A 17,348-nucleotide genomic window follows, 5' to 3' on the forward strand; every position below is an offset into this window, starting at 1 on the left:
ATTTTCTGTGCGCCGAGACCGTTTCAGCACTGCGCATTTGCGCACGTGCGCAGCTTAGAGGGAACATTGCTGCCAAGTCTTTTCGTGTAACCAACTCTCTGCCTGAAGCCTGACGAACCACCAATTCAAATTCCAACCTAAAATCGAGCGCGCTCCACCGCAACGAAGGTGGTGACCCCTCTGCGTCACGGGAAAATATGTATATTTTATTGAAATATTACCCTCAAACTTAGTGGTTTGGTCAATTGAATAATATTATTTTACATATATCATGGTTTTATGTGATGCACAAACGCACCGATAGTTTATGAATGCGAAATTGATGATAAATTAGCAAGCATAAATTTTATGGAAAGTAAGCCGCAGTCGCGAAGTGTTACATATAAACGGAGAAATACGCAGAAGCGTTGCGACCATAATAGCCCAATACGTTTATATTAGGGTTACCATAATTTGGTGCAGTAAATCCCGGACATTCTTCAGCGCCCACTAGCGGTTTTATAAATGAGGTAAAACGCATTGTCTGCGAATATGACGTCATACTAGCAAAGCATTGTCAATCGACTGTATACAGAAATGGAGTGGAACATAGGTAATGAATTTTGCCATCTGTGATGTGAGCTCTGGTGATTGCTACTTGCTAGGGTCTGCAATAGATTTCTCCACTGGTCAGATGAAACCCGTCCGGCGGGTCGTGTCTGGCCTGACTGGATTATGTTTGACAGCTCTGCTACTGATAGGTCGGTGCGGCTATCTGATTTTATTGTTTTAATCGGGTCCGAAATAACATTTTTTCTGCCCCCTTCCGTCCAAAAAAGAACTGATCTTGGGCCCGCCATAGGGTAATCGACATAACTAGGCTACTTGGGCAAATACTATATGCATTTGGCTGTTGAATTATGTGAATGAATTCTGTCAATAATATTGATTCTTCCATAGGATACTACAAAATGCACCAGCAGGTTGCAAATCCGGTGATTTCCAACCTTTGATGGTCGCGACCTCATTTCAAACTTGAAAATGTTCCGTGGCCCTGCTCAAATCTTGATAAGCTGATTACTGAAAAAATTCAGCTTTCCCAAACTTACTCCCGACCTATAGGTGATTATGTCCAACTTCATCGGGATCCCCAGATAAAGGCAAAAAAACCCGAGATTTGGAACCACTTATCTGTGACTAAAGCATCTAATAGGCCGTAACCGACTCTAGGAATATACCGTTAGCTTGTAATTGCGATTACCATTACACTTATTTCAGTCAATGGTGGTTATTTATATTATTCGCTTTTGGTGAGGGTGGTGCCTGGTGCCAATACTAATATCAAAATACGTTGCTATAGCTCGCGCGCAGTGCGAAGAAGAATTTCGAATAGCATAAATCAGCGCTTGAAATTAATATTGTTTATGTTGATTTACGCAAAACTTTCGAGCCTACTTCAAGCCTTCAAATTTCCGGACATTTAGGCATATTTTAGAAATTCCTACCGGACGCAGATTTTTCAGTGAAATTCTGCACAGGTCCGGGAAATTCCGGACGTATGGCAACCCTAGTTTATATGCCCAAAAAGTGCGTCTTTACGCAGAATAAAATGTTATGAGGTGTTCAATGCGACCTTGCGGATTTAGAGTGTACACCGGGCAAGAATGCAGTAGTTAGTTGCACCAAATTATATTCTAAATAAGATGTATCGACAAATATGATTTTTTTGTCTTTGCAGAACTTAAATTGCTGACGGTGTATGTTTTGGTTCCCCTCATACTTTTAGCGGTTGCAGCGGCAGTCTTAATTTATTTCAGAAGGTAAGAATATCACGAAGATAAGGTCCAGCTTGCATCGTGTCATGCGCAAATAGAATTTACTAACTTTTGGGCATTGAAATCCAATATTGTATTCTTTGCCTACATGCATTCGTAAACAGGAAATCCACGAGAGAGTTCGAAGCAAAAAGCGATGCTCGATCAATGTCATTATATGACGTAATTGGGGACGAACGTGAGTATACCCTATTCGATTTCATGTTCTTTATTTATACACGTAAAATGATAGTATGCTCAATAATCAGCTCTTTACGAGGTGTATCAAGAACATAATCACATAACGGCAATACCTTTACATGGACTGAGGGAATATTATCTTTCAATGAAATCGGAAGACAGCTTGCGTTTCCAGAACCAGTTCAAGGTCAGAAGACAAATTGATAGTTATAAACACGTGTATAATTGTAGGTATCTTGCTGATTTACAGGAACTACAGGAAAGATCGAGATTGGTTGCACCAGTATCCACAGAAGGTTATAAAAACGAAGTAATGAATAAAAATAGGGACAGGAATATCGTGCCATGTAAGTGGCAAATTGATGTTGACAATGACTACAATACAACCGATTGAATACTATTAATATTGAAATGAACCCGAACATTCAATTGTATATCAGATTTCTGTACCTTCGATAATGCACAATATCACGTATCGCTGAGTGAGGTTTTGCCTTTCTCATTTTGAACCTATATATATATTGCCTTATTCAGTTACTTTGAATTGGCGCAGCGTTCCAAATCTACCCGACGATTAGGCATACGCAGTTCACGAAGGCCGATGATGCTGTACTTCTGTTACCAGCTTTCAGAGGTGGTCAAAGTAGTCAAGAAGGCTACTCAAGTAGAAGTAGAAGTAGCGAAGAAAAAATCTACTCAAGTACGAGTAGAAGTACTTCTTCCATAAGCAACCTAAAACTACTTGAAGTAGAAGTAGAATTTTCTGATTTTAAATCTACTCAAGTAAGTAAGTAGTTGTGAAAACGATCGTAATTCGCTCGCGAGGATTGTCAAAAAGCTGCAAATTCAGCTATGCGAAATGTGCAGAGCTTGATTCATATTGATGCATACCAGCAGGTATCCAATTTTAGACAACATAAGCATTCGTTAACATCATGGGAGGAAAATGCTGTTATTGATATGATAATGCGATACTAATCCTCTGTTCACTCGAACTGCCCATTTTAGAAAATATCGTGGTATGGGGCCCTCCCCCATATTATAAGGCCCGTAGAGTGTACTTGAAGAGCAATACGAAGAAGCTGCAGTATCGAATACGGTGAAAACACTTTGCGCGATCAGTAAACGTTGATAAAAAATATGGTGGATCGCAAAAATGTCATATTGTGTAGCTTTATTACCGGAAATTACAGGCATCACTACACTTGCTTCTATACTTCAACATGTATGTTCTCCAGATAAAAAAAAACTGAAACTAATTAGAACTCAAAGTATGATACTGGGAATTGAAAGAGAAATATAAATACTACATCTAAAAGCGAAAAATTTATTTCATGTCTTTAGTCCAGACAAGTTTCAAAGGCGGTATGCTGAAACAGGGTCCACTTTTCCAGATTAGGACACGCCATGGACTGCTAGATTACGATACGATAAGTAAATGCTAGAATGCGAAACATCAGTTTCAAACGTTATGTTGGGCCATATATACTGTGATGAAATATTTCATATGGGCGACATTGCGGTGTGAACGGAACCACGCATCCCCTCACCTAAATTGTATTCATCGATACTTTGTGAAATCATATTGGTCACTTCATATCCACTGAGCGCGAAGCGCGACGAATATTCTGGTTTTACTCTCAACTTTCATGAAAGTTAAATGCTGATACTCCGTGAAAACAGCCACGAAATTCCTCAGGCTATCTTCCTGCTAGGTGGACAAAACTACTTCTACTTGACAAACTGAAAATAGCGAAAAGTAAGTAAGTAGTTCAGAAAATATTACGAAGTAGAAGTAGAGGAAAACTACTCAAGTACTTTAAAAAAGTAGAAGTACTTCGTTACTGACCACCTCTGCCAGCTTTGTAGTGTGATTTTCGCATATATGATGGCTAACTTCATGTCTAGGTTAATTGTTTAATATATTCCTAATAAACTAACACCAAAGCAATTATGAGTCTTCTTTCCACACTCTTTCCACACTCCTAATACCTTTTGAAATAGGGTTACCATATTTTGAAATCCTAAAAAGGGCATAAATTTTATTATGATGACTAAGAAAGGTCAAAATGAATCGTATCATGAACAGATACTGGTATCATTCAAAATTTAGCAAAAGCTTTATTTCAATGCATACTGGTCGTGCTGGATGCGTTCGTGACTCCAACATTAGGTGTTCTGAGTTAAAAATTAGCTTTTGTGAACAGCACGCAACGCAATATAATTTTTGATACATACATTCCAGAGCAGTATACTATGGTAACGGTAACCGCGCAGGTACACTCTAAATCGAAAGCATCGATTTAGACACAAAATTGTGCATACAAAGATGCAACATGGGACAAACACATAAAGTCGACCCGAATCTTTCGCCGAAGTGGTGTCATAATATGTGCAAGTCCACACTTCATCAGATAAAGTTACGAAATATGTGCTTCTGCTCTCATCTTATCATCTATCGCCGGCTTTGATCACTATGAAAGAGTTTACGTATACATTTTTAGTCCGGTAAGTCGCCGCACGAGTTGTGAGATCAGTAAGATTGGGAGGGATTGTGAGGTCGACGCTGGAAACGCTGCTGAAATGTAATCATAATGACACTGGTAAATGACCAGATCATCCAGGGTAAGGTACGGTACACTCGTGTGCCGAACATGACGTCATCGGTAAACCCAATGACCCTGGGGTCCGTTTGCTCCCGCTGGGTTATTTGCAGGGGAGGAATCAAGCTGCAAGATATAGATTCTCAAATGATGCAGCATTTCTATAATAGATGTTGAACGGTGATAACGACTCTCGTGTAAGTAATGCGTGCTTTTAGCCCCGTTTACATATAGCTCAGAAGCAATGTTACCTCTAATTTTGACGAGTCTGCAGCCAGCGCTCACCTATTCGCTGCGCGGTCCCTTGGACAACAGTGCGTAACCAATAAAAAAAGGTCATCTCTTCGGATTTTTTGTGCGCAACTGATAATTTATGTGAGCAGAGACCGCGTCAGCTCAAATCAATTGCACACATGCGTACCTAAAAGGGCACATTGCTTAGGAGCCATGAAGTGGACTGCTGTTTCATCAATGTCGCTCCATTATTTTAGTGTGTCGCTTTCTTGCATTTACTAGATTCTGTGATCGTTTCTCTTCTCATTTTATTTACCTACCAAACTGGCAGAAGAAATTGATCATTTCCATTATATTGCGTTTCCTCATTATTGATCATTCATATATCAGCAATGAAGAAATCAATCAATCAATCATTGTCATCACCATGTAATTTTAAAGTACGTTGTTTAGTAATCGTTAGTGTTACCAGGTTATTATCAGTGTATTCTACTTTCGACTGTTGACTGAATGAACATTTCTGTATTTTTCTATAGATAACTAACCTACGTTTCTCTATACGTAGGTTAGTTATCTATAATTTCTCTATTGCTATCCCCCCCTCTCTCTCTCTCTCTCTCTCTCATTCACGCTTCACATCTCTCGGTAACGGCGGAAACTCAGTCACGGTCAAAGGGTGAAATTTAAATGGAGCGACAGGTCGCAGTACAGTGACTTTGTGGATGTGGATGAACGTGTCGCTAATCTCATCATAGCGGAAGGAATAAAGAAGATGTTGATTGCGTACGGCACTACAAGAGAACACATTGCTTTAATAATTGAAGGTAATTCGTTCATGAATATCAACATGCGATATGTTATGATTACCGGTATGTTGTCAAGAGGGTTCTTACAGCAAGCAGCAGTGTGAGAAATATTGGTAGATTGCCTTTTAGATCAACTTGCAGTAGCATCGAAACTGAGTTTCAGAATGTCAGTTAATCCTCTAACTTGATGCAATATGGGTTTACAACTAGAATTCTTGACCAAGTTATATAGATCTTGCTTCGCAGTTGACTCACTTGTTTTTCCAATTACATGACATTTTCATTGGTCGAAAACATGATATTTCATTCATGAACCTATTATAATAATTATTGTTGATATTATCCAGTGAAATAAATCTTATTATATTCATATCAAGTTCCCTCTATATAACACATAGAAGTGTGTGTGCAATGTGCATGCTTAGCTCACTACATAGCTGCTTTTATAGTAACACTTTGCCTTTGTAATAGATCAGAGCGGGGTTTCAAATGTTCGTTCCGAGGAGTGTCGAAGCGAAATACTTACTACTCCAGACGAAATATTTGGAGTAGAGCTAGAGACAGATGAAGAGGTTATTATTATTTAACTATTCTAGAATGAATTTATTAATTGGGATAATCCTGTTTATTTTTGTTGCAATTTTATATATTAAACATTGTTGTGTCAGAACTCCTGCCTTCATATCAACCGGAATGCAATAAGTGGAATGTCCTTACCAAATCTTCTACTTTATATTTATTTGTAGGGAAAACAAGCCGCTGCGGTTATACTCCTGAGGGAATTACGAAATGCAGTAACTGAAGAGAGAATCACAACAGGATTTGAGGCGATAACGCTTTATCAGGTGAGTTGTAGGATTTGCTGCTTGCTTAAACTGGAACTGTGTGAACAATGAACATAGATGTACCATAACATCCTGATTTTTCAGATTTGTACTGATTTCGACTCTTGTCCTGATTTTTCGGCAAACGTTATTCGGCGTTTTCCGTAACACCTTGAACGTTTTGCATGACACTATCTGGCACAAGTTTGAACTTAACAGACCGTCACATAAGTAGTGCTAGTTGTTGGAAAATTTTATGGCTTAACATGCGCGCATGTTGAGTTGGTTCTAATTCGACGGTCTGTTAATTTCCAAGTTGCGACACAAACATGTGTTCTAACTCGGGGTCTGTTGAGCTCAGACGTGTGCCACATTTGGTTTTTGGGTGCCGAAAATATTGTAAGCCTACGTTTTGATTGACGCTGTTTACGTTATGACGGTGCAATAAACACTCGAACTGAAAGAAGGCCTCCAAAAATAAATGATTATTAAATGCTTTTCAATTACATCATTATTTTTGATAGGGCTATAAATCCAAGTTAGAATGAGCTGGTGTAAATTCGTTTTCGTCCCACAACATGGAAAATCATTTCTGCTGCTAATGTAATTTTTGGTTTTCCTGACTTCGAGTACATGAGGATGGGTACCATGGATATAGTGCATAGAATCAGTGTATGTGAACATAATACTTGTGCCGTTCCAAAAGGAACCTGTATGATGGTATACTGATCAAATCTGAATGGATCATTAAAGGTTAGTAAACTTATGATTATGTGGAAAAACCCATACATGTCAGCGACTTGACAGCATGTCGTGACGACAGAATTTGCTATCACTTGTTTCCATGAGTTAAGCTTGTTAAACCATATTGGCAAAAACCTATATTGACCTATTCAGCTCTATTTTTATTCAATATGCATTATGCAGAAGTCCCATAAAGGCATTTCTACATAATCTTAATCTTGTGCTTTCGATTCACACATGGATTATTGGCAATATAATTTTACTTGACATATTTCTTTCAATTCCAGGCCCATTCAGTCTAATTAACGGCCACAAAGCTGAGTCCTCGACATCTCGTACTAGCGTACCATGAAAATGGCGACCTGCAGTCATGGATCGTGGCGAATAGCATCCGCATAAAGGGATCGTCTCACAATAAAGCGAAACCATTTGAGATGGTGCTGGATCTTCTCGCGTGTTATTATGTTTGTGACCATATCCAAAAGTTTTACAGATACTGTCAATTTTACAGTATGTCCTGATTGGATACAAAAATTTGGGTTTCAATCCAACAAACTTCTCTGTTTTATTAGCAGATTCCAGAAATCCCAGTAATGATTTTGATTTGGTTTGCTGACTTGGACAACTATACAATTCTAGTACTAGTCCAGTTGTCTAATTAGAGTGAAAATAAAATGTGTAGCTAAAATTCTGATTATACTCTAATTTTGAAAAAAAAGTAGCTATAATTATAATTCTACTTTAATTCGTGAAGTGCTTCGTCTCTCTCATTCGAATCTAATTTGTGAAAACAACTGAACCTATAATTCTAATTGTACTCTAATTTGGAAAAATAGTGTAGCTATAGTTCTAATTCTTCTCTATAATTTGAAAAAAACTGTTACTATAATTCTGATCCCACTCTAATTTCGAAAAAAACGAGCTACAAATCTAATTCTACTCTAATTTGGAAAAAGCTGTGTAGCTATAAATTCTGATGCTACTCTAATTTGTGAAATGTTTCTTTGCTTTCAATCGAATCTAATTTAGAAAACAACTACCGTATAGCTATATTTCTAATTCTACTCTAATTTGAAATAAAAACTACCTCTATAAATGGATTCTAAATCTAATTCAGACAATATACTGCAGTAGTTATTCTGATTCTACTCCAATTTTTCAAATGTTACTTTGCTCTGATTCGAATCTAATTTGTGATAACAACTGTGTCGCTATAATTCTATTCACATACCAATTTGTGAAATGTTTCTTTGCTCTAATTAGAAAGTAATTTGTTAAAACAACCGTGTCGCTAGGATTGTAATTCTACTCCAATCTTTGAAATGTTTTATGCGAAATGTTTTATGCTTTAATTAGAATCTAATTTGTGATAACAACTGTGTCGCTATGATTCTAATTCTATCCCAATTTGTGAGATGTTTCTTTACTCTGATTCAAATGTAATTCGTGGTTGCAACTGTGTCGCTATAATTCTATTTCCACACCAATTAGTGAAACGTTTCTTTGCTCTAATTAGAATCTAATTTATGTTAACTTTGTAGCTGTAGTTCTTATTTCTATTTGGATAAGCTCAAGTTTTTCAATTGTGCAAGCTAGAAATTCACACATTTTCGTCTGCAAATGAATGTTCTGTATTGATCTTTCGTTGCAATAAAATCTTTTTTGAGCCGAAGCTGAGTAAAAATTCATGGATGGCTGGTATTAATTTCGAGCTCTGCACCAGTCAACATGAACACACCACCACTAAACACAGGATAGCCAGGCACACATCGGCTCCAGCACGTTGTGTGGTAGTTAAAAAAAAAACGGATTTGGCATGTAAGTTTGCGTTCCTCTGCACGCATTTGAATTTAGAGTGTACCTCTGTAAATACATACACTATCCTGTGTAAAATGTTTAACAAATGCGTCTGTTGTCCATCAAAAACCATTGATTTCTAAACCAGTCGGGAATTCTCCAATGGTTCGGAACCACTAGCATATGGATGGGAAAAAATTATTTTTCTTGTCTCGATAAAAAAAGAGAACAGGAACAGGGATGACAAAAATTGATGTGCACATCACAAACCTGTGGGTTTCGGGCGAAATTAAATCTATTATTGTTTTTCGATTATTAAGCTGTATCCCCACGTTATACAAATTGATTCGTATCAAAGTACAGCGCAATGGGCTTACATCTGTCTGGCTGTATCTTGTCTGAGATATTTACAGTAGGCTATATGTTTGTAATGTGACATGAATCCAAGCATCTCTTGGTATATGTTTTCGTTGCGGATTCACATGCCCAAGGTAACAATGAAAGTTACTATACACATTTCAGACGTAAACCTGATGGATGACCAACAATGTCCAAGATGCTCTTGAAACATTAAAACAAATTACAATATACTTATCATAGTTCTTATATTTGGTCAAATCGGCTATAATGTATTTCAACATTTACCAATTATTACAGTGAGTGACATTAGACAATATTTTCATTGAATTTTGCATTAAAACTATTTCAAATGATAGAGAATGAACTTGTTTCTATGGTGGATTTCGTTCACTGTCAGAACCACAGATTCACAGCTAGTTTTGCGGCACCTCTCGTTGCAAGCATAACTTGCATGCATTCCGTTTGCTCACTGATCAATCAAAAATTCAAACTACTCTTTTCAGACGATACCAACCGGGTTCGTTTGAAGGGTCAATGTCGTGACAGCTACATCAACGCAAGTTACATAAAGGTAGTATAACGATAGTCTCCAGTTTTTGCATGTGTGATTCAATATCTATCATTAAAAGGGTACTCAAGTAGATCTGATTTTCTCTACTTCTACTTCTACATCGTAATATTTTGTGATCTACTTACTTACTTTCACTATTTTCAGTTTGTCAAGTGGCTGTAGTTTAATCCCCCAATACGGAAGATAGCCTGAGAAATTTCGGATCTGTTCTCACGAAGTAGCAACATTTAATGTTCATAAAAGTCAAGTAGAGCCCAGATATTTTGTTGCGCTTCGCGCACAGTAGTAATGGCGTGACGAATATGTTGTCACGAAACTGAATCAGTGAATCAGTGAATATAATTTAGGTACCGGATTGCTTGGTTCCGTTTACACCGCATTGTCGCCCATATCAAATATTTCATGACAGTAAATAAGGCCAACCATAACGTTTGAAACTAACGTTTTTCAATATAGAAATTACATATCATATCTTAATCTAGCAGCCCATGACGTGTCCAGCTAATCTGGAAAATCCGGCATTTTTGAACGCTACACCTGATTTAGTAGATCACCTTTGAAGCTTTATGGACAAAAGACATGAAATATATTTTCCGCTTTTTAGAAGTGGCATTTGTATTTCACATTCAATTCCGAGTATTCTACTTACTTTGAGTTCTAATTACGTTCAGTTTTTTTGTCTGCAGAACATATATTGAAGCATAAACGCAACTGTAGTAATGCCTCTATTTTCCGAAAATAAAGTTACACTAAGTATAAGTTTTACGATCCACAATATTTGGTAATAACGTATACTAATCGCGCATAGTGTTGAAAACGTATCCGATACAACTTCTCCGTTCTGCTCTTCGCCTAAACTTGGGGCCTTATCTAAAACGTAGTATTCTACTAAACAAAAACTTAGTATCACCTTTTCATATCAATACTATAATTTGCATCCCATGATGCGGACGAATGCTTATTCTGTCGAATATTGATACCTCATGGGATGCAACAATACGAATTAAGCTCTCTGCACGTTCCGCATAGCTCAATTTGCAGCTTTTGACAGTCCATGCGAACGAATTAAGACTGTTTTCAAAACTACTTACTTACTTGAGTAGATTTAAATTCGGTCAATTCTACTTCTACTTCAAGTAGTTTCTGGTTGCTTATGGCAGAATTACTTCTACTTGTACTTGAGTAGATTTTTCCGTCGCTACTTCTACTTGAGTAGCTTCCTTGACTACTTTGACCACCTCTGCCTGTTAGTAGATAATTATTTTCGGAGTATTTCGGAACGGATCATGGTCATTTCTAGAATACGGGCTAGGAGTCGGACCGGAGTCGGAATAGAGCATTAGCAAACAGGATCGGAGTAGGACTGAAGAATTTTTCGATTCGCTCGACACTAGTTCACAGAAAGATTATATTTTGAAACCTACCTCACTGCCTACCTATATGAGTTTGTTTATCGTCATATTACTTCATAATAACAGTATTTTTAGAATTTCCGACTTTGATTCACGGCATTACAGAAGTACACAAATGAAGAGTGGTCGGAGAACTTTTTTATTGCCTATATGACGTCGTGTTTGCTACACTATAATTATATTTTAATAAATGTTCTACTTTTACCAGTGTAAAAATTTCAACGGATTAATTGTATATCTTTGATCATTAATATAATTTTATTTACTACATGCTGCCTATTATTAATGCCTTTCTTCATCCGCCTTTCTCCACGAATACTTAGCCCAGTATTTATTTCATTTGTAAGAAGAGTATATCGATACCTCTTCATTATCAATACTACTTGGACTGACGAAATCAGTCACGCTGTTGATTATCGTGTATGCAGGGCTGTGACAAAGTAATCATTGCAACTCAAGGACCGATGAGAAACACAATCATTGACTTCTGGCGAATGGTTGTGGAACAGGCATGTACGGTGATTGTGATGTTGACAAAATGCCAAGAGAATGGTAAGGTATGTAACCCATACCATTGCTTCGTTATTAGCTTGGCTCACAATGACCAGGCTTAATGGCGGTTTACACAGAGTGTAAGCTATGCTAAGCCAAACGAAGCTAACCTAAGCGAAGCTGAAGTTCACACTGCCAGCGTAAATCGTATGCAGCCACGCATGACCTGTGAGATCGCTCTCCGTCGTAAACAGGCATTCCCAGCTCCCGGTTACTACTCATTACTAGTATGGTGCAATAGGTGCCACTATGCAAACTTAGTCGAAGGATACTGAGCGATTGATCGAATCTATGAAGTAATTCCCGGCACGGTATGCAAAGACGCACAGTCTTCCACCAACATATTAATCATTCGAAGAAGATACAATTTTTTCAAAACTGATATTTTCGGTCAAATCAGCAAGATGACTAGCATTTCATTGTGATTTAATCCGTTTGCCTTCCTTACCAGCAGTTTCCCCGACTGCATATAACAAATCCAATTGAATTTAATATTCAGAACATTACGGCATCAGGAGTAATATGAAAGCAGTTTATCCAATAATACAACAGACATGTACTGTACGCTGTGCACTCATTTTCATGCTGACACTTCATATGGAAATTGGTCTCAAATGGTGATTGCGAACGATTTTTTTTCTTCTATAAAGTATTTGAGTAAAATTGGACAATGATGAATTATCGCATTGATCACAAAATCTATCAACGCCAACAATTTCTGTATGACGAATCAGCTACTGCTAATGACATACTAATATACCTTTTATAGTTTAAAAATAATGAGCCAAAATTTGCTGTTGCTTTAAACATATCAATGCATTTTTATTACAGACCCAAGGCAATTCGGAAATGTTATACCATGCTGAATTCATCAGCTGTCTTTTACCTTTCACTTTATCATATAACAATTTGTGTAACAACACATTTCCTGATTCAATATGAATATGATATGTTTGTTGCAGTTGGAATTGGTAAATACTGAACTATCACCTCGACCATATGTGAATCACTTCATCTACCGTACTCCGAATAGCACACTAACAATATACTATTCATAATTACAGAATATTGAGCCAGAGATGGCCAATCTGATGGGTGCTTGTAAGTTGCAACATAACATGCTTTCAATCCAATGCAATTCTGTAATGACACATCATGTTGAATTCATGATCTACCTTTGTCTATTCATTTTGTCATAAATCAAGGTTGGAATACATCCACAATTGAGCAATTTCTGCAACAGCAGATTTGCTCATTCCATACGAAAATCCAATTGTTTGATAGAAGACGCCAGTCATAAATATCTGCAAAACAAGGATATAGAACAGTGTTCCAGACAAGGATTTTCCGGCACTTATCACAATTTCAATTATTAAAGTTATGCAGGTTTATCCAAAACAATAATTTTTATTTTATATTGAACATGCACAAAATAGATCTACAGCAATAGCATGAACAAAATAGACGTGCCAGCAAGACAGACAAGATTGACCGTTGGCCTAGTTCACTCTAAAATGCTGGACATAGGCAATTTTGCATTAGAAATTCAAAATAGCGACGGTAAATTTAGATGAAAGCAAGTCCTATATAGCACAGCAACATTATTGGACATGACAAAATATGACCAAACCGGTCAGGTTGGAATCCTGGTACGTTTAGCCTAATGTGTTTGGTGTACCAAGATGGTTCCCACTGTCACGCCTATATATAGTGAACAAAATATATGGTATACTGTGCAGTGTGCACAAGACACGCCGGTTCCATATTGGCTCATCGGTACTGTGTCTATAAACTTGCAGTTTCACGTCTGTTCAATATTGGGTGCGCCAGCCTTTTCTTTTCCTTGGAATCGATCACGTAGAGTAATTTCAACGCCAAAAGCGGCAGCTAATATCTATACATATCTTTCGCTACGTCTACTCAACGACTCCGGTATCGCGACCACCTACCACCTCATTCAATTTCCAGATGCCACCGCTGTACGCCTCCCTGCACCACGAAAAAAACAGGCGAAGCGTAATGAAGCATGGTGAGGCGTAATGAGGCGCTCGAAATGATAATAAACAAACATAACCTTCGCCTTCAGTGTAAACCAGTGTCCATCGCTCTTAACGCATATAGAAAGATACATTAAAGCTCATCAATCATCATGTTGTATGTCTTCTACATAAACAGTTTAGAACAGTGGTTCTTAACCTTTTTTCTTCCAGCGCCCCCTTTCAAAAATTATCGTGCTCCAGCGCCCCTCCCCCCCCCAACTTCATATTGTAAGGAATGTAATAAAGACAATGAGTAAGGGGGAGGGCCGTAACAGCACTTCGTCAAACCCCCTAAAAACGATTGCCTTGCGCACCCATAGCGTGATAAACTGAACCTCTGAGGGCTTCGCCCCCACGAACCCCATATCGTGATTTTGATGGTCAGCAAAGTTTGTGTGGCCTGGTCACCCTAGGTACCAAAATTTTCTATAATGCATGAATGAATAGGTGGTAATTACATATATAAGTCGCTATAAACTTTTTATCCTCTCAGCCCACGTAATCAGATTTACCAGTAGCACTGAATGATCTGTTGTATAGGAAAATATAGGGCACGTAATTAATAATTAAACATATTCGGGCGTGCCCGCAGGTACAATTATTCGTTACCAGGGCCGTAACAGCACTTCGTCAGCCCCCTCCAAACAAAAAACGTTGGTCCAGGGCCCCCATCGGGTGATAAACCAAACTTCCGGGGGACTTCACTCCCAGACCCCCATTAGGCTGTCCGCTATTTGCTGATAGCCTATTAGGTATCTACATTAGGTGTCCATTTACTGAGGCAGCTATTCCGGCCTAGTCGCGCGAAGCGCGAAAAATTTCACTAATTAATGAATAAATTGGTCAATATCATCGGGAATTGCATGTAAATTGAGATCAATTTTTATCATCTCTCTGCTCACGTAAACACATTTACCGGTAGAGCTGAGTGAGGTGCAATGTTCCCTCTAAGCTGCGCACGTGCGCACTGCTGACACGGTCTCTGCGCACAGAAAATCTACGTTTCGCACAACTAATCCGAAGTTATTACCTTTTTTTAGTCGTTACGCACTGTTGTCCAAGGGTCAGCGCAGTGAGTTGTTGAGTGTGCGCAAACTCATCAAAACTTAAAGCGAACATTGTGAGGTTTCTTGGAAACTGTAGGGCCCGTTACTAATAATGAAACATATTCGGGCGGGCGAACCCGTTGGCATGACTTCGTTGCATGATGTTATTTCATGACCCCCTGTCTGCAATATCAAAAAATATAGAATCGCTCAACGGGGATATCGCCCAACAGGAATATCCCTGTCGCCCAATCGTACTAAACTAAAAGACGCACACGTTTTCAGATTGGTATTTCTTCACTGACATATAATTTTTCCCTGCCAGATGGAATTCGTCTTCTGGGGTTCAGATTGCGAAGACAGGAACATTCGGTGTCAGTCATTTAGGCGCCCATGGACAATTAAACCTATATGTATTTTGAAGGCTATATGTAACGAAGTTTTCGGTGTTAATTTGCTCTGAATACTCATTAAGGATATGTCCTACCACCACATCCTCTACTAGTCTACTGCGAGGCCATTTTTCTCCAGCGCCCCCCATACCGCCCCCTGAGCCCAGCGCCCCCCATATCGCCCCCTAAGCGCTTCCGCCCCCTTCAAAATCGCCAGCGCCCCCTGGGGGGCGCTGGGGGCAAGGTTAAGAACCACTGGTTTAGAATATTTGTGCATGTTTAGACACAATGCGAGAGATACTGGCCGGCTCTTAACTGCGACGTCAGTTATGGGGCCTATGGAATAACCAATGTAGGCGAAAAGATGTCGGATGGCATTGCAAAGACGGAGCTCAAAGTCAAAGCCAACGGCCAGGTAAGAACAATCAATCGATCGATCAATCAATCAATAATCTGTGTACCGCTTGTCAATCGATGCGATTACTGACCCGTAGCGTATTGATTGACTACAAACTTCCATACAATCGCAGACAATAAGGCAAGTACAAAAGGCGGTTTACTTTCTATCGAAAACGAAATCCGTTCTGATACGATGAATCGGGGCCCAGATCCAGGTATTCTAAGTCCGATAACAGGAAAGGACCCTCTCTGCAATAAAAAACATTGCTCGACAGAAGTCGATAAGAAACTATCCATTTTCTTCAAATTGGGCGATTATTTGATCATACATATATTTATACTCCTACGAAGACATACTCCCTGAAACTATATGTACCGTACCCGCCATGCTATAACCTAATTTCAGCATGAACTACATAAACGCAAAACGTAGATGCGTCGCGTATGTTTTAGTTTCAATATTGCAATGACATCGAGAAGAACCAAACTCTTATGACATTCTGCTTTTGTATCTCCGCTTGAAATGACATGATATTTCTTGGCAGTGTTATGTCAAACTATTCATGTGCTAATCATTTCCTACTTCTTCAATTACACGCCTTTCACATTCCAGTGCATTTGTCGTTTTCAAAGCTCTTCATCGTAACATTCGTGGCAATAAACGCGCCATGCCCAATGAAGGGGGCACTGGAATCTAAAAAGGACGTGGTCGCAATTTGAAGGGCAAAACAAAAAAGACATTTTTCGCCGTGCCATTTTCTTTAGAACGCCACCGTGACGGAGCTGCGATTTATTGAAATTCCCACAAGACCTTAACGCCCCAGCTGTCGCGGCTGCGCGTCATTTGTTAACCAGTTAGATGACATGACTTCACCGTCGCACATGCTCCACGCGATTTGGCAGCTCATAACTACATTTGAAATTTGATGAGAATAAAATATTTATATTCTAATGTTGAATAATGACTATACATTAGTGTCTTGAACAACGAAGCTTGATCGTATAAAGATCATTGCTATGACATGGGTAAATGGTGCAAAATTGCCCGTGTCTGTCTCTCCCAGAAGGCCACTAGGCTACTCTAAAGGTTGTGCAATGTGCAGTTGGTAATCCGCTGTAAAATGACAGCTTGACAATTACAGTTGTAGGAATAGCTTTATTGCATCAATATACAACCCACAATGGCATCAGTCAACTGGCAAATATCATGACAAGCTTCACACACAAATACTCCTGACTTACCATCGTAAATTGAGCGTCGGTACCTTGCGCCTATACTTAACGTAACTAAACTGACAGGTCATGTAAGATAAATCTCCATCATAATATCGGCTGACAAATATCTAAAGTGCGTTCTTCAAGTTATTGCCTAATCGCCTCGAGCAAGTGCGACGGTGAAGATATCGTGACATAAATTTTGTGAACCGACCAAGAAATTATGACGCGCAGCCGCGGCAGCTGAAGCCTGAAAGTCCTCTAAAAAATTCAATAAATTACATCTCCATTACGGTGGCGTTCTGAAGAAAATGGCTGCGGCCAGAAATTGTTTTCGTATTGCCCCTAATATGAGACCTC

At 38.7% G+C, this 17,348-nt stretch overlaps 1 protein-coding gene across 1 annotated transcript in view; it reads left to right on the forward strand.

Annotated features, from left to right (window-relative positions):
• The first annotated feature begins 9,868 nt into the window (after nt 1-9,868).
• LOC145437892 (receptor-type tyrosine-protein phosphatase epsilon-like) overlaps nt 9,869-17,348 on the forward strand; it is a 37,700-nt gene continuing 30,220 nt past the window's right edge. The window contains exons 1-3 of the mRNA XM_080315275.1: nt 9,869-9,933; nt 11,774-11,902; nt 15,658-15,789. Of these exons, the coding sequence (XP_080171401.1) occupies nt 11,810-11,902; nt 15,658-15,789 (225 nt within the window). The 5' untranslated portion in view covers nt 9,869-9,933; nt 11,774-11,809. The remainder of the gene's footprint in view (nt 9,934-11,773; nt 11,903-15,657; nt 15,790-17,348) is intronic.

Source organism: Botryllus schlosseri, chromosome 4 (assembly GCF_051294905.1).
Source record: "Botryllus schlosseri isolate E-star chromosome 4, Bs_hap1, whole genome shotgun sequence".
Taxonomy (NCBI): domain Eukaryota; kingdom Metazoa; phylum Chordata; class Ascidiacea; order Stolidobranchia; family Styelidae; genus Botryllus; species Botryllus schlosseri.